Source organism: Myotis yumanensis, unplaced genomic scaffold, assembly GCF_028538775.1.
Source record: "Myotis yumanensis isolate MYYU_CA2020_CCGP unplaced genomic scaffold, mMyoYum1.0.hap1 SCAF_5, whole genome shotgun sequence".
NCBI classification, from domain to species: Eukaryota; Metazoa; Chordata; class Mammalia; order Chiroptera; family Vespertilionidae; genus Myotis; species Myotis yumanensis.
The window spans coordinates 79,558,784-79,577,129 of NW_027223756.1; the positions used below are offsets into that span (position 1 = coordinate 79,558,784).

Below are 18,346 nucleotides of genomic sequence, written 5' to 3' on the forward strand. Positions count from 1 at the left end.
TGCTGAGCACCTACTTGATGCCAAGAGCACCCACAATCATGACAACCTCAGATGTCCCTAGACATCACTCACTGTCCCCTCGGGGCAGGGTTGCTCCCGGGAGACCCACTGACTTCCTCTGTTGTTATTTATTTGAATTTTATAAATAAACTGTGTGTGCTGATAGGGGATGCAGCACCTTTCTGTTGTTAACTGGCAACTGGAGAATAAGTGCCAAGCAAAGCATTTTCTTTCACTGGTGTCATAGGTGGGATTGTGGAGTCCTTGGGGATGGTAAAGGGATTTCATCCCTTTTGGAAGCTGTCGGCAAACTTGGGCATCAGCGTGGTGTTCTTCCCTCATTGGCGCGGAGTAGGCTGAGGGTTCAGCCTCTTTAGAGTTCATGGCTGATGCTCTGAAAACAGGTTGGGTTAGCCCCGCCAGCATGGCTCAGTGGTTGAGCGTTGACCTTTGAACCAGGAGGTCACCATTCGATTCCCAGTCAGAGCAAATGCCCGAGTTGCGGGCTTGGTCCCTGGTTAGGCTTGCAGGAGGCAGCGGATCAATGATTCTCTCTCATCATTGATGTTTCTATCTCTCTCCCCTTCTCCCTTCCTCTCTGAAATCAATAAAAATATTAAAAAAACAACAAAATAGTTGAATTAGTTCCTTTTCCCAAAGCTGTTAGGTGGCCTGCTGGGCACCCTGAAAGGGGCCTTGAGGCTTGCAAACAACCACCCAGGACTGGAGAGACTAGTCCCATTTCGCCCTGTGGGGCCCAGAAGGGTGCCTAATGCTCAGGAGGCCCTAGGCCCTTGACCTAGAGGTCACCCCTGACCAGGAAGGTGAAGGCACCAAGAGTGGATTTCTGAGCCCAAGCAAGCCCAGCACAGTACCCCTGACACTAAGCCCTTCGTGCTGCTCCTAGTGTCCCCTTGTGGAGAAAGGCAGGGAGGGTGGGGCCAGGAGAGCTGCCATCAGCTCACAGTCAAAGGCCTGGTGGTCGGTTGCCTATTGGATTTGCTCCCATGAAATAGCTGTGCCTTTTCTCAAAGGCAACCTTCTGAGGTCTCCTCCCACTTAGAATTGTCACCCTCCTCTCTGCCTCTGGGCTTCTTACCCAGCCCTTCTTTATTTTATATCAGTGATTCCCAAAGTGGGCGCTACCGCCCCCTGGTGGGCGCTGCAGCGATCCAGGGGGGCGGTGATGGCCACAGGTGCATTTGTTTTAACTTTTTTTGTATTACCTTTCTGTTCTGAGTTCAATAACTGGTTTCATAATTTCAAACTTCAATGTTTCTAATTTACACCTTTCTTTACTATATTTTACGAAAAAGGTAGAAACATTAATACATATATCTTTCTGTTTAATTGCTATTAAAATTAAAAAAAATTAATTTCCAGGGGGCGCTGAGTAATATTTTTTCTGGAAAGGGGGCGGTAGGCCAAATAAGTTTGGGAACCACTGTTTTATATCCTTAGTACTTACAACTGGTTACCTTCCCACAGTTTCCTTAACTCTGTGGGTGGGCCCCCTGAAACCCGGCTCTGAGGTGGAGCCACACCTTAAAGGTATTTATCATCTGCCCTCTTCCGTGGAATGTAAGGCCCTCGTGGATCTTTGTTTTCCCGTGTTTCCCCTCCCCAGCACCTAGAACCGTAATCACTCCCTAGTAGGTGTTAATGAAGGGGGTTCCTAGAACGTGTGTCTGGCATAGCCTTGCTCCTTTCCAAAGCTAGAGGGCAAAATGGCCCTGCCCTCCAGTGATAAAGGTTTTAAAAAGGACTTCAAATGCAGCTGGTGGTGCCCATGTTTCTGGCACCAGATCACTTGGGTGCTTGATAAAGGCACAGATGGCTTCTGGTGCCCCTGTGGGGCAGTCCCAGGTGTGCTTCCCAGGTAGTGGCTGCTGGTCTCCCAGGAGTGGGCAGTGGGTCTCTGATCGTTCCCCTGTCCTGAGTGGATGTGCCTGTCTGGAGGCATCGCTGACTTCCTCCTTGGTCTCGCAGATCATTCCCCCGAAGGAGTGGAAGCCACGGCAGACGTATGATGACATCGATGACGTGGTCATCCCAGCCCCCATCCAGCAGGTGGTGACGGGCCAGTCAGGCCTCTTCACACAGTACAACATCCAGAAGAAGGCCATGACGGTCGGGGAGTACCGCCGCCTGGCCAACAGCGAGAAGTATGCAGCTGGGACCCTGGCCGGTGCAGGGCAGAACCCTGAAACCTTAGCTCTGAGCTGGAGCCACACCTTAAAGGCCTCTACCCCCCTGATCTGCAAAGCCCAGTCCACTGCGGGCTTTGGGGTGCAGAGATTGTAGGGCACACGCAGCCCTCTACAAAGCGCATGCCATCTGCTCTGGGTGCACTGGGTGGATCTCGACATCTCATGCTCAGAGACCCCCCCTGTTCAAAGAGGGCAAAATCCAGACCCTCACCAACCCACGGCCACCTGTCCACCTCACCCTACCTTCAGTAGCCACTACTGAGGGCTGCCCCTTGGGGTTCAACCTGTTCCCTGTCCCTGGAGTGCGTCCTCTATACCCTCCCATAATGTCTCAGTTCTGATGGCACCTCCTCAGAGAGGGGCTCTCTAACATGCATTCCTGCATGCTGCTTCCTTCAACATGGCGCACACATGGGCACACTCCTGCACATTCTGTGTGCTCATGGGTGCACTCGTGGGCATTCCCAATGCATACACGGTGCACTCACGAGCATACCACTGCTGTTTTCTTCTTCCTGTTCTCTGTTCCTCCCAGATTCCTGGCTTTCTAAAATTGTTTGTGCATTTCCAACAGTACCTTTGCTCTCCAACATAAGTGTACTGTGAAGGCAGGGTGTTGTCTGCCCACTCATGCAATGGCCCTAGCGCCCAGGACTGCGCCTGGCCCGTAATCAGTGCTCTTAGTATGTGCTGAGCAGCGGGATGATGAGAACCGCCAGAGCCCGTGCCCATCCACCTGCTCCAGCTGCCCCTGGTGTGCGTTGTGACTTGGATACCACAGGCCCAGCTAGCTGATGAGGTGGGATAAGTGGGCATTATTCCAGGCAGGGCCACCTGCCCATCCTATACACACACCCTGAAATAAATGCTGTCTCAGTAGCGATGAGACCACATTTGCGTTTTCTGGGGCTGTGCCCTGTGGTGGGAACAGTGGGTGATCTGGGCAGAGCCTCTCCCTCGGTGTGTCCGGCAGATGCCCTGGGCTTGGTTCAGCCGTAGGATCAGGCGCATGCTCTGAGACCCCCTTTTCGGTGTGCTGTTTGCTCACAGATACTGCACTCCCCGGCACCAGGACTTCGACGACCTGGAACGCAAGTACTGGAAGAACCTCACCTTCGTCTCTCCCATTTACGGTGCCGACATCAGCGGCTCCTTGTATGATGATGTAAGTTCTGGATACCAAGAGGTTCTTGGGAAAATGAGGGACTCGGTTTCCATGGTGGAGGTGAAGGAATGTGAATGGAAATGGAATTGAAAATGGAAGTTAAAATGACACAAGCTTAGCTGGGCTTTCTGTTTGGGCTCCAGTTATAACTACATGCCTGGTCTTAGAATGAATGAAGAAGGGATCCCATGGTTTTCTGACTTGCAAAATCTTTCCTACTGAGTTGCAGAGTTCTGATGGCTCTGATCTTACACCCTCAGAATCCTGGGAGCCCCAGGTTCTCAGCTGGCCAAGCTGCCATGGGTTCATTTATTTCTGGTCCCTGTGCTGGGCTGGGGGGCTTTGGGGACACCCAGGCAACAGAGAGGGGCCTGTCCTTGGCCTGTCCAAGGACTTAGACCAGATGCTGGTGACTGTGACCAGAGGCCCAGAGAGGTGCTGGTGTTAAGCAGAGGGAGGTTGAGTGGAGCCCTTTTTTTAGGGGATAGTTTATTAATATTTATGGGACCTCAGATAACCCTGGTTAATTTCAGAGTTACTGAGCCTAGCTCTCTCCTGGGGGTGTTCTGTATGGGATACCCTGGGCTAAAATATGGCCTTTTCCACTCCCCAGGCGGTCCTCTTGGTCCCCATCTGTGCCCCTCACTCCATGTTGTCACTCTGGATGTCATTTCTTACCAGGATAGTCTCTTTTATTCACTCAGCCCATGTTTACCATGAGAGCAGCTGGTGGGCACCACCTGAGTTCTGGTCTTGGGTGAGACTGGAGTTGGGTGGGTATAGCACCCCCTCCTGGGAAGAGTGGGGACCCTCCTGGATGCTTAGGTGGGGCTTGTGACTCCCAAAAGGTATCTGAAAAATCAGGACTACTGCGTGGGTCCCCACATGAATTGTTGGCCAGCATTTCTTTTTGCCCAGAGTGGTTGCGCCAAGTTGCATTCCGCCAGCAATAACTGAGAGTTCCTATTGCTCCACATCCTCGTCAGCATTTAGTGGTGTCAGTGTTCCGAATTTTGGCCATTCTGATAGGTGTGTAGTGGTAGCTCATTGTGGTTTTAATTTGCATTTCCCTGGTGACATATGATATGGAGCATCTTTTCATGTGCTTATTTGTCATCAGTGTATCTTACTTGGTGAGGTTCAGGTCTTTGACTAATTTTTTTAAGTGGATTGTATATTCTCTTATTATTGAGTTTCAAGAGTTCTTTTGCAAGTATTTTCTCCTAGTCTGGGGCTTGTCTTCTCATTCTCTTGAAGACTTTCCATTGTTTTCAAATAATTCAAAAATTAAAAAAAAAATAGAGCCTTGTCTAGGGAGAGCCTCTGGGTTTGCTCTTCTGTGCTGCCTGCAGTTGGTTGTGGTGATGGCCCCGTGAAGGACCCTGCTGCCCAGTGAGGCTTGGCGGGGCCAATGCTGAGATCGTGAGCAACGCCTGCCTTAGGTTCCTGAGGAGGCTTTGGGGCCCTGTGTTCCCTGTGCCTGATCTAGTACAACAGTCTCCTTTTACAGACGTGGAAACTTAGGCTCAAGCAGAGAAATGACTTGCCCTGAGTTATTGCCTGGCTTAGACTAGATCCCAGGTCCCCGCCTGTGGCCGCATTGTGGATGTGTGGGCTGATAGTGAGGTGACCTGGACAAGGCTTAGGGAAGCTACCTCTTTTTGATGTGCCCTGACCTTGGGAAGCTTCTATTCAAGGCGACCTTGGGCTTTTCTTTCTTATACTGAGGGGTCTGGTCAGTCTCCCTCCCGCCCCCATGTTCTGGGCTTCTGCCAGGACTCACCTTACAAAAACCAGCCACTAATCTCACCAAATCAAGGGCCTGTAATGTGGACAGGAGTGGGTGGTACAGGGTGGATTGGGGCAGAAAGAAGGCTGATGTTCACTCACATCTCAACAGGCTTGAAGGGTTCTCTAGGGAAAGGAAGTTGATTAAAGCATATTTTGTGAGCTCTTATGACAGGACGCAGTTTGCTTGCTTGTGGCATTAGGAATAGATGAGACTGGTAGGTGAGGATTCCAGCCTTGTTTGCTTGGTTCTGAGAACCATCTCCATCTCCTCCATGCGGAGGTCAGAAGGGCTGTCTGGCACCTTCGCTGGTCTAGTCCCACTTGGCAGTTGTCTACCTCCTTCTGTGTCATTGACTTTGAGGCACACCAGTTACTCATGACCAAACTGAGGTCTTAACTGCTGAGATTAACACATACCTCAACGTGGAGTCTAGAGAAAGCTCTGCCCAACTGCATAGCACAGGGCACTCAGTCAGCATCTGCAGGGTATGATCAGCCCAGGATGGGTTTTGGATACTGGGGTGGGCGAGGCTCTGAAGTGGGCAGGCAGGTTTGGAGCTGACAACAGGGCTCTTGGGCCCTCAAGGGGGTCACACTGTAGCAGGTGGCTCAGAGGGAAGGACACTTCCTGTCCTCCCACTAGTGTCTGGGGCTGGTGGGGCCTGGGTGCCCCAGGGTTGGCCGGCCCACTGACTGTGTTCCTGCTGCCCCACAGGACGTGGCCCAGTGGAACATCGGGAACCTTCGGACCATCCTGGACATGGTGGAACGTGAGTGCGGCACCATCATTGAGGGTGTCAACACCCCCTACCTGTACTTCGGCATGTGGAAGACCACCTTCGCCTGGCACACGGAGGACATGGACCTGTACAGCATCAACTACCTGCACTTTGGGGAGCCCAAGTCATGGTGAGTGTCCAGCCAGCGGCCTGACTTGCTCCACAAGGCGGAAGGTCTCCGCTGCCAGCAGGGCAAAGGGCGGGGGAGGGCAGGTGGATAGGCTCCTCCGGGTCAGGCAGGCATGGGTGCCTTCTGGGTTGCTCCCTGTGGCCAGGGCTATTAGGGAGGGTGGGCCAGGGTTGGAGCTCTGGTAGCTCAAGATCTGCTGGCTCTGTCTGCCCCCACTGGCTTTAGGACAGCCTCAGTTTACCCACTAGTGTGGGGATGAGGTATACATGCCCCTCAGAAATGAGATTCCTGATCTGTGGAGTTTGGGGTTTGGGCCTAGAGAGCTTCCCACTGAGCAGCGGCTGGTTCTGAGCTCCCTCAGCTCCTCCCCAGGCCGAGTCAGGTGCGTGGCTGTTGTACTGGGGCTCTCCTGGGGCCACAGGCCTGGGGACAGGGTCGCCTTGAGCACTGAGCCTCCCTCGCCTTCCTCTTGGCCTTTGGTTTGAGGGGTGAGGTTAGCAGTAGGCCCCTGCTGCCTGGGGTCCCCACTAGTTTGCAGGTGCTGAGCAGGGGTGGGTGGGCTGTCCCGAAGGCCACTCTGTGAGTGCTGGGCTCTGCAGGCTGGGGCATATGTGCAGTGTGCTCTGTGTTCTGGAATCTCTGAGCTAACACTTACCTCACATCCAGCTTCTGCTGGCAGGCCCGGAGGCAGCTGCCTTCTGTTTGTTCACGGCTGTTTCCAGCAGAGACTCCTTAGCTGGGGCTTTGCATCTTCCTGCCTCTGTTGTCACAATAATCAGTGAAGCTCAGAGGGGTGGCAGGGGAGGCCTGGGAGCAGATTGTAGTACTCCAGACCTCAAACAAGCTAGCTCGGGGCAGTGGAGGGCGGCGGCAGGGGGACACAGCGCAGCTGGGGGCACAGGCAGCAGACCCTGGCCCAGGCACCCCTTACCTTGAATGAGCCTCTACCCATAGGCACCTCAACTCCTTTAAGTTGCTTGGACCTCCTGGAGCCCTTTGCTGAGTGGGGCAGGATCAGGAGTTGTGAGCAGAAGACTCAGGAGCCAGCAGGAGATTTTGGGTGGGAAACCAGGCCCCTCTCTTCTTCCTTTGGCTGTATGACCATGCTCTCCTCACCTCTCATGTGAACAAAGCCGTTTTCTCTCAGACAGGCAGAGCAAGATAGAGAAGCATTGGACACGGACATGGTGGGGGCATTGTAGGAGTGTCCCAGGGCTACTGTAACAAATCACCACAAGCCTTAGCACACACACATTTATTCTGTCATGTTCTGTCAGGAGTCTCACAGGTGTGGGCTGGGCTTTTTCTTTTGGAGGCTCTATGGGAAAATCCGGCCTTTCCAGCTTCTAGAGGAGCCGTATTCCTGGTTTGTGGCCCTTTCTTCCATCTTCACAGCCAATAACGCAGCCTCTTCCACCTCTGACTCTGACCCTCCTGCCTCCCTCCGATAAGGACCCTGTGATGACCCTGGTCCCTCCTCCCCATGCCCCCAGGGGTATCCAGGGTCATCCCCATTCCAGGGTCCTTAATCTTTCCGAAAAGTCTCTTTTGCCATATGAGGTGCCATGTCCACAGGTCCCAGGCCCAGCACTGGGATGTCTTTGGGGCCATTATCCTGCCAGCCCTGGGCCTCTGGCCTTTGAACTGTGCTACTCTACGTGTGTGGGAGATCCCGTTACCGTTCCAGGGCTTGTTTGCAGCTCACTTCTCTCCTTGGGTGGTGTGCGTTGGCTTTGCATTAGCCTTTGCTCATCAAAGCCTCCAGGCTGAGCGGTATTTACCTTTTAGGGGTGAATTTGGAAGAGATTGGTGAGTTGGTGATGCCCTTTTCATAAGACCTGAATCTCACACCCACCAGCGTGATTCTGAGCACTCGGGTAGAAATGCTTCCTGGTCAGTGGCACTGTCCCATTGCTGTCCAGGAGGTCCCAGCGGCCGTGTAGCCACCCTGTACCCCCTCTCTCCATGGCAAGGCTAGGCTGTGACTCCACAGAGGCCCCAGCCCAGGCCTGGAGGAGAAGGGGCCACGCTCTGCCCCAAGTCCACACCTGCAGGCAGGAGGGCAGGGCCTGGGAGTGCAGCTTGTGGTGTGAGTGAACCTGCCCCTCACCTGGGGGCTCTGCCTGCTGCCTCTCAGCAGTCAGCATGCTCTCCGTGGGCTGTGCAGGCTGAGTGCCCACGAGCAGCCCTCTGACTCCCTGTGCAGATCCACAGGCTGTGTCGCATGTTTGTGTGTACGCCTGAGTGTCTGAGTGTGTATATGTGTGCTTGTATGTATGTGAATATATGTATATGTATGTGTGAGTATATGTGTATATATGGGAGGGTCTGTTAGTGTGTGTATGTGTGTTTATGTATATGTGTGTGTTTCTATAGTTGAAGTGTTTTTGTGTATGTATGTGTATGTGAGTGTGGTGTGTGTGTGTGCTGGGCCTGCTCGATGGCCTGGGTCCGTGGTCGGCAAACCGTGGCTTGCGAGCCACATGCGGCTCTTTGGTATTCAATTGATAAATGAATAAAGAGCAGAGCCATACTCAAGGGGCCAAAGAGCCGCATGTGCCTCGCAAGCCACGGTTTGCCAAGCCGCAGTTTGCTGACCATTGGCCTGGATGATAATTCATGGTGTTGGCCAGTGACTTGGCCACGTATCTGAGTGACTGTCCTCTGTCCTCCGCGTCCCAGTTCGGTTGGGTGCAGCTCCCCTCAGGGCCACTAGATGGCGCCCCTGCCCTTCCCCATGGACCATTATCTCCCAGCATGGATGGAGGTGGAAATTTCCTAGGTTCTTTTTTATCTTTTTTAGACTCCACCTTTTTAGAACCCACTGGGCAATGATCATCCCAGGGCCCGTTGGGAGCCACAGTAGGAGGAGAGCAAGGAGGGGGCAGAGGGATGGGTGGTAGGAACACTGCCTCTGATCTGCTCAGCTCTGCGAGCACGCTCCGATTTTAAGGGCATCTGGCTGGCAGAGGGACCTTAAGGGAAGAAAACCCACCTTTTCCTTAGAGAGGGAGAGGAAGAAGCAAGCCAGTGCTGAGTCCCAGCACGTAGTGGCTAAGCTCTCGTAGATGTGACCCTGGGGCAAAAGTGTGTTCTGGGGTCACGAGGCTCTGCAGCAAGCAGTGAGGATGCCGAGGAAAGCTGCTGGTCTCAGGGAGGTTGGTGCAAGAAGTGGTGTAGGGAGCCTGGCAAGGAGGCTGGCTGGTAGTGAGAGGGTGGGGGCCGCAGAAAAGTGTCTGGGATGGATGGTAGTGGGAAGGTGGTGGGACTGGCTTTGAGGGAGGTGAAGTGTGAGAAAATGCAATAGAAAGTCCTCGAGAGCTGTCCATGAGAGGGGACCCCGGGAATGTGAGGGCACAGCAGCCCCCTCCCTGGGGGATGCAGCAGGACAGACACCTGGCTCTGCATCTTGCCTCCTGTCACCAGCACTTGGTGCTCTCTGGCTGCAGCCCCTGAGGACAGCCCCGGCTGTTGCATGCTATACCCCTGGTTTGCTTGGGGTGGCCCTTGTGTCTACCCATCACCTCACCTACACCCTTCTCCACAACCTGATTCTCGAGAGCAATGGGGAAGCCATCAGCAGGGCTGGCATTGGACACAGCAGCGCGTCTCTGACAGAAAGAATGTTCCAGAAGGCACTTTGACCTTGGTCTGGGTTTCTGGTCCAGAAGAGGGGTGGGATTGTACTTGGGGGTCTCTCACACTGACCGAGTGTGGCCAGTGGGAAGGGACTTCTCAAAGTGTGGCCATGTAGGGTCCTAGATCCCTGCTCCATGCCTGGTCAGCTCAGCCTGGTCATCGTGCTGGGCACCCTTCCAGCTCTCGCTCCTCAGGATCAGGGTGGGGATGTTGGCATCAGTGTCTCCCCACCAGACCATGGACCCGGTGAGGGCAGGGCCCTCAGTTTTCCTTTTGTACCCAGCTCCCAGCAGGGGCCTGGCATAGAGGGGGGCTTGGTAACTATCAGGAGACCTGGGTACTTGGACCACAGTAACCCCTCCGCCTCTCAGAGCCCCAGTGCACTGAGGTTTCCATCGTGTGGAGCCAGTGCCATCCTGTGGGAGCCGGCCCTCCTGGTCTTGCTCTGTCATGGGGCCAACATGGACACTAGCCTGGGGGGCCAGGTGAGGTGCTCTTTTGCCCCTGGGCTGGGGGCTCAGGGAGCCACTTGGCAACTCCCTGGGAGGGTGATGCCTTGCTCCCACCCCTCCCCAGAGAGGAGACATTCTCTGGCAGATTGTACTCACACGTCTGTCTCCCTAATATATGTACTGCTCTGCTTGCGTCTACAGTAGCTTAATTGCAACCATTTCAGATTATTTCCGTAGCACTTTTTTTAAAGTGTCGACGTCCTCAGGTTTATTGCGTTTTATGAAGCCTTTCTGGTGTGTTGCTACTTCGGTAGTCTGATTTGTGTGTCAAAGTGACGTGAACAGCCTGGTGTCGATAAAAGCATGAAATTTGCTTTGAAAGGCTGGCAGTACGTGGTGCTCTCAAGCAGCAAGGCTAAGAATATCTGAAGCATTTGAGTGCTTCAGAATTCCTTTTGAGATGGGGATTGAAAATAGACCGGTACTTATACTCACACGAGGACCATTCTTGCCACTGCTTGACCTTCCTGCCGCCCTGCTGCCCTGTCCATTGTTGAGGCCAGGAGGGTGGGTAGGCATGGGCATCAGGAAGAGGCAGGGCTGGCCCTGCAGGACAGTGCCTAGGGGGTGGGCAGCCCAGGGCTCAGTGTCCAGAGGTTGTACCCTATAGAACCTGCTGTCCTGGGCCAGGCTCGTTCTGTGAAGCCCATGGGTGGTGGTGGTTTAGCCAGAGATGATATCCCCACAGCCTGTCCCAGGACCACTCTACCTGAGGGCCGCCCCTGGGCCATCTGCCACCTGGTTCGGCCCCTGTGGGTCTCAGGCTAGGTCAGCTACAAGCCCCTCATTGGAAACTTCAGCTCTGTGTGTGATACACCCACCTCGTGTTATTTCACACTGTTTCTCAGATGCAGCAATAACAGTGTTTCTAGCAGTATTGCCACATGCAGCACCTGCCACCTCCTGTCCTCCCTGCTGCTTCCAAGTGTCCCCAGGAAAGAGATCTGGGCTGGGAATTGGAGAGCACTGGGCTCTGGTCAGCTCTTGTCTTCCTGGGCACTTCGGGATCATCTGGAGTGTGCTGTGCACCCTGAAGAGGAGAGCAGAGTGCTGCCACCCTGTGCAGGGTAGCCTGGCACACATTACTGCCAATGTAGGGAGTCAGTCCCCCTGGCCCTGCTGTGGTTTGGGCCTGCCTCCCAGGGTGGGGAAGGTGCCTTGTGGTGCGTCCTGTGTGCCTGCATGCCGGGCAATGGCTGGCTACTGCTTCGGTAGGGCAGGCTTGGGAGGTGACAGCCTTCGAGGGTGAGGCCGGCTTGGGTGGGGGGCTCAGTTGCAGGAGCCAAGGACCACTGCGAAGAGCAGAGACGGCGGCTTCTACCGTGCTGGGCAAGGTGGATGAGCTGCAGGAGCCCGGTGCGCTGGGTGGCCGAGAGCCGCACTTTGGGCACCAGGGCCTCTCATGGGCTGCTGGACTGTGACGGCTGGGATGCAGGCAGAGCTGTACAGTTGTGGTTTTCCTTTCCATGTTTTAAAATATATTTCTTTATTGATTTCAGAGAGGAAGGGAGAAGGAGAGAGAGATAGAAACACCAATGATGAGAGAGAATCATTGATTGGCTGCCTCCTGCACACCCCACACTGGGGATCGAGCCCACAACCCAGGCATGTGCCCTTGGCCTGAATCGAACCTGGGATCCTTCAGTCCGCAGGCCGATGCCCTATCCACTGGGTCAAGCCAGCTAGGGCCTTTCCATGTTTTAAATGCTGTGAGTGGGGGAAAGCCCCTCCTGGGTGACTGAGGCCAGAGCAGATGAGATTTACCTGAAGGAACATCAACACAGTCTAGCAGGGTCACGTACAACTCCCCCGGCCCCCATCCCTCTTTGTCCCCCTAAACTCCCTCTGGTTGTGCTTGTACTTGGAGGAGGTGGAGATGCCTATTTCCCTCTGGAAGGGGGTGTGTCCCGGTGGAGGATGAGGATGCTCTCCTGCCTCTGGGGATTGGCCCTCAGGGCTGTGACCTTGGCCTTCAGGCCCCAGCCTCTGCAGCATCCCATGAGTTCTGTCTCTGGCTTCCCCAGCCCCTCCATCCTTCCCACTTTGATTTATCTGGGATACAGTCTTCCAAGTCGCTGGTATCAGTGTCCCTGTGGGGGGAGGGGGAGAGACAGGGGATAGGAGAGAGAGCCTGATTGCACTCCCATGAGGGGCATGGAGCCCTCACTAGCTCTGGATGGTCCTGAGGTGCGCTGAATGGATCCTTCTGTGCAGGGTTAGTGGAAGGAATGCTGGTGAGAGCCTGGGAGTCTGGGGGATTGTCTGAGAGCTCTGCCCCTTCGCTGACCTTTCAGAAGCCTGATTGAGGCTCCCAGTGGATTGGAGAAATTTTCCCTTTGATTCAGCTATACCTGGAGTTTTTCTTTGGCATTTTGCTCAGGGGAATTTCATAGGAGAGGGATTGGGAAGCCCTTGCTGCCAAAAATTCCCAGCAGGCACAGCCATCTCTGCCTGTGCTCGGTACTCTGGAGGTGTGCGTGTGCACATGCATGTATGTGCGTCTGTGTACATACACCTGTGCATGTATGTACATGTGCATTGCATGCATGTGTGCACTGCACCTTTGTGTGCATAGCTGTCCTGTGTGCATTGAGGTGGTGTGTACACATGTGCTGTGTGTGCATACCTGACTGTGTATGCATTTATGCATTCGAGGATATGTACTCCCTGCCATGGGGCACAGGGAGGAAGTATGCACACACTGGCTGACTCCCATGTGACCTGCTCTCTGACTGCAGCCTGGGCATTGATGGGTTTGTTGCCCAGGCAGAGCAAGGTTCTTTTGGGGGAGGGGAGTGCTGCTGGGCTGCTCTCTTGCCCCTTGACCTGGCGCCTGGGGACCTCTCTGCAGGTCCACCTGAGGCAGCATCAATCCTTTTCCCAGCTGCACCTCCTGCAGCATTGAATAATCCCTCCCTCCTTCCCTTCTTGCCTCCTCCTCCCTTCCTTCCTTCCTCCTGCCTCCTTTCTACCTTGCTGTCCAAAGCCAACTCCCCAGGCCTGGCTGTAGGTGGCGCTGGAGGACCACAGTGCCTGGTCCAGGCCCTGGGAGGGCCTCTGCTTTGTTGCCAGGGAGCCAGCCTGAGGTGCGTGTTGGAGCCATGGGAAGATGACCAGACAGCAGCCCCGAAGGCCCTTGGTGGAGAGCACTGGTGTCTAGAGGAGGCCTGGTTGGCCATGTGCAACTTCATGGCTTCTGAGACTCCAGGGCAGCAGTCACAAGGGGCCCCATTCGCTGACTCAGGCACAGCCCCTTCTCCAGTGACAAGGGTAACTCCTCCTAGCCACCTTGCTCTGGCAAGATCCCGAAAGGCCCCATGGTGGCAGGGAAGGCTCTGTGCCAAGGTCGGTAGGAGCCTGACAGCTTCACAGATTGGTTTCAATAACTTAGCTTCCCAACACCACACCCTGTCACCTCACTGGTACAAGATGCGAGAGCAGATAGACATTCCCCCCTTCTCCCCTCACTCACCCTGCCGACTCCCAGTTGGTATCTGAGCACAGAGTTGGTGTGGCTGTGGTGCCTGGGGAGGTCAGATGGATAAGACCTACCAAGATGTCAGCAGGTGGCTTGATTTGTACCTTGTAACTTGGTGGGGAAACCTAGGTCCTGAGCTAAGGTGACAGAAATACAGCAACAAAGAGTATTTTAGAGCAGAAACCTCCTCCTGAGAGCAAATGTAAGCGTGTTTGGGGAGCTGTGGGTTGCTGGGCTCATCCAGGGGATCGTGGAGAGGGGAGGAATGCCCTCTTGGTCACCTTTCCAGTCTCCTCTTTTGACCATGACCGTGGCCATGGTACCAGAGCTGGGTGTGCTTTATTCCATTTGTGCCTAACCCACTTGCCCACTGCCTCCTTCCAAGACTCCTGCGTATGTGTCAGGGATACCAGCGCGACTTTCCTGGATGTAGTTGCAGGGGTGTTGCAGTCGTGCACTCTGGCGCTTGGGATCACATAGGTGGTGCAGCGCTAGCATGAGCGGTTTAACACCATGGCCAGGAGTGTCTGTGCATGCAGGTGCTTAGGGGAAGGATGGCTGTGTCACCACAGCCCAGAAACCCTCCCAACCCTCCTAGCCATCCCTCAGCCTCGTTTTTGCCAGAACCACACTATTGCCCTGATGTCCCAGCCCTGGCTTTCTGCTTGTCAGGATTTGTGTAGTAAATCTAAAACCGAAAGCTGGTTTTGGCATTTGAAAAATTAATTCCTGATGCTAGAGAGACCTCAGAGCAATGGTTCTCAACCTGTGGGTCACGACCCCTTTGGCGGTTGAACGACCCTTTCACAGGGGTCGCCTAAGACCATCCTGCATATCAGGTATTTACATTATGATTCATAACAGTAGCAACATTACAGGTATGAAGTAGCAACAAAAATAATTTTATGGTTGGGTCACAACATGAGGAACTGTATTTAAAGGGCCAGAGGTTGAGAACCACTGCCTTAGAGTTTGACTCTGGGCAATCAAGTGCCATCGGACTATGAAACTAGGATTGTGTTGCTCATCCCCATGGTGGGTATGGCAATGGGCAGTTTCAAAGCATTTTGTACAGCATGGCACCACGCAGTTTAAATCACAGATCCTTCCATTCGCATGACTGGTTTCTCTCACCAACCTTCCCCGCACTAAATTCTTAACAGCCTGGCTGAGCCTAGCGGTGGGTCACGTGAGAACACGTGCCTGTGCCTCTCAGGCAGAGCAGGGCACCCAGGAAACCCAGTGTGTTTAGAGGCGCTCACCCAGGGGCTCCCACACTTCAGCGCCATCTGTCTCCGTGGGCTGGTTCCTCGCGTGTTGCTGCACACTGGCAGGGACAGACACAGTTGGTGTTTGTTCAGGGAATGCAAAGTGATTTTAGCATCGAGTTAACAGAGGAAGGTCAGCCTTCTGCTAAGGAAAAATCTCACCATGTGCTCTCATCCAGAGCCAGCAAGACTGAGGCGGGGGGTCTGATATTTCTGACCAGCTATTGCTGTACTGTGAGCCCAGACAGCTGGGTGTCCCTGCAGCCGATGGAATTAGGAAATGGGCTTTTTTGCAGGGGTGGAAGGTCCCAGCATGGACTGGGGCCAGGAGTTCCCAATGTAAAAACTATGAAGTTGTTTCTTGTTCCTTAGTCATTTGTTATAAGCTTGTCTGTTTGTCACTGTTTTGGTAGTGTACTCTCTCTTTTTTTAAAGACTTTATTTTTTTGAACTGTTTTAGATTTATGGAAAAGCTGAGAATGATAGTACAGAGATTTCCCATGTGCCTCACACCTGGCTTCCTTATTATCTTTTATTAGCCTGGTACATTTGTCACAGTTAATGAACTCACACTGATACACTCCTGCTAACTACAATCCATACTGTATTCAGATTTCCTCCGTTTTCCCTGCTGTTCTTTCTCTGTCCCAGGACCCAGTCCAGGATCCCACGTGACAGTGGGTTGTCACATCTCCATAGGCCCCTCTGGGCTGTGACAGTTGATCAGACTTTCTTTGTTTTTGGTGACCTTGACAGTTTTGAAAAGGGATTTTGTGGAAAGTCCCTGAATTAGGGTTTGTCTGGTGTTTTTCTCATGGTTATACCAGGGTTCTGGGTTCTTGGAGGAAGGCCCCACAGTGAAGGGCCCTTCCATCCCCTCATACCCAGGGTCATGTGTCACCATGAGTTGTCATAGTTGATGTTGACCTGGCTGAGTGTGTCGGTCACTCTCTCCCCTTGCCATGCTGCCCTCTTTGAAGTGTGTGTGGTTTTTTAAAAAAATCCCAAAACTTCCAATATCAGAATTAGGAAGAGAATAATTAGCAGAACAGCCCTGTGCCCAATACCCAGATTGGACAGATATGAGCCTTCTGGCATACTTCTGTCAGATATTTTTCACCTCTTTCCTTTCTCCTTTTCTCAAATTGGGGTAGTTTCAGTATTTCTGTTGCTTCATAATACATCCGCCCAGAGTTCTGGCTTGCATTGGTTAGTTCACACTTCTGTAGGTCAGAACCAAGGCACAGGCCAGCCGGGTCCTCAGTTCAGGGGCTCAGAGGCTGAAGTTGAGGTGTCGGCGGGTCCTTTTCTGGGAACTCTGGGGAAGGCCCACTTCTAAGCTTATTCAGGTTGTTGGCAGAGTGAGGTCCTTGTGTTATCACTGGCTGTCAGCCTTGGGTGCTGTCTGCACCTAGAGACTCCTCTTAGGTGTCCCCCTACATCTCCAGGGAAGTCTTGGGGGGACCCCTCACACTTGGCACCTCTGACTTGAGGAAGGGCCCCACTCATCTTCAGAGCTCACCTGCTTAGATACGGCCCACCAGGGTAATCTTTCCAATTTTAAGGTTTACTGATTTGGGACCTTAATTTTAACAGCAATACACCCTCATGGAAGCACTGGGAGGAATGTTTCAATAACTGAGAACAGATGTGTGAGCCCCAGGGGCCAGAAGTATTGGAGACATCTGAGAACTGTGCTTGCCATAGTGTGTTCCCTTTATTATTATTATGTTTTTTAATCCTCACCCAAGGATATTTTTTCCATTGATTTCTAGAGAGAGTGGAAGGGAGGGAGGAAGGGGAGAGAGAGAGAAACAGAGAGAGAGAAACATCGATGTGAGAGACACATCGACTGGTTGCTTCCCACATGCGACCCTACTGGGGCTGGGGAACCTGCACCCAAGGTACATGCCCTTGACCAGGAATCAAACCCATGACCCTTTGGACCTCAGGCTGACACTCTAACCATTAAGCAACCAGCCAGGGCTATAACTTTAAAAAATATATATATTTTTATTGATTTCAGAGAGAAAGGGAGAGGGAAAGAGCTAGAAACATAAATGATAAAAGAGAATCATTGATTGATCGGCTGCCTCCTGCACGCCCCCCACTGGGGTGTGAGCCCGCAACCTGGGTATGTGCCCAGACGGGAATCGAACCCAGGACCCTTCGGTCCGCAGGCCGATGCTCTCTCCACTGAGCCAAACCAGCTAGGGCTATAACCTTTTTTTTTTTTTTTAAATCATGAAACATAACATAGTACGGAAAGTATACAAAATATGTATGTACAAAAAATAATATATTTATGTTCAGTTAACCAAATCACTCTACAGCCAACCCCTGGTTAACCTTCATGATGTCAGGAAAAGCACCTTCTCCCTGCCATGCACTGGTGCCCCTCCCTGGGAGGCTCCCTCCCCATCCAGAACTGACGATCACCTCCTGCCTTTGATGGCGCTTCTCTGTGTCATTTTTCTGCTTGTGTCTGTGTCCCTAGGCAATTGAGTGTTGGCCAGATTTGAACTCCATAAATGGACTCATTTGTATCTTGCATTTGTTCCTGTTACATGTGGCGATAATTTATTCATTTTCATGGCTGTAGAATTTTCCATTCTATGATTGTTCCTCCATCTGTTTATTTGTTCACTGTTGATGGACATTTGGGTTGTTTTCAGTTTGCGGCTGTTGCAAACGAGTCATCTTTTACCTGCCACTGTGTAAGAAGTCCATTAGTAGACATGACGATGAGATGATAAATAACATACTAGTGCTTCTTGTGATGCTTCCTATGTGCTAGGCGGTGCTTGGAGTGACTTCTTGTACTTGTCTGCAGCCCCTGCCATCCTCCATCACAGATGAGGCGTAGACACTGGCTTGGAAGTGGTGGGACTGCGACTTAAACTAGGCCATTGGCCCAGTCCCCATTCCTAACCACTGCTCTGCTCTGCCCCTCAAAATATCATTCTTTGAATCAGGAGGGGTGGCAGTTTCTGGCCAGGTAGTTGCTCAGCTTTGGAGACAGGGTACATCCCAGCTGGCAAAGTTGGTCCAAATTTGAAGGTCAAGTTCAGGAGAGAAGGACCCTTTTCTTACAGGGCCCCTAAAACAATCACTGACTCTAACTCCACTAGCTGAAATAGAAACTGGTAGGTTCTTGTGGGAGATGGAGGGGATGATGCAGGAATGTGGGGCCCCAGGCTGACAGAGGCCCTGCCACCTTCCACAAAGAGCTTCCAGGTTACCCTGGTCATAAGTGTCCTGGTGGGGGAAGAGGGAGGGAATGTTCAGGGACCTTTGATAGACAGGCCTGGGAGGCAGCATCCATGGCTTCTGCCCACATCTCATTGGCTGTTGTCCAGTTACATGACCACACT

At 52.9% G+C, this 18,346-nt stretch overlaps 1 protein-coding gene across 6 annotated transcripts in view; it reads left to right on the forward strand.

Moving 5' to 3' along the window:
- Positions 1–18,346, forward strand: part of KDM4B (lysine demethylase 4B) — a 134,684-nt gene that overhangs the window by 42,948 nt on the left and 73,390 nt on the right. For 5 of the 6 annotated variants that reach the window (XR_011471565.1, XM_070415877.1, XM_070415878.1 and 2 more), the window contains 3 exons: positions 1,990–2,165; positions 3,261–3,375; positions 5,882–6,075. Coding sequence is in view for 5 of the 6 variants with exons in the window: in XM_070415877.1 (XP_070271978.1) it covers positions 1,990–2,165; positions 3,261–3,375; positions 5,882–6,075 (485 nt within the window). In the remaining variant the exon portion in view is untranslated. Of the gene's footprint in view, positions 1–1,989; positions 2,166–3,260; positions 3,376–5,881; positions 6,076–18,346 lie in introns of those variants that run through there. The other variant, XM_070415876.1, reaches the window with a different exon arrangement.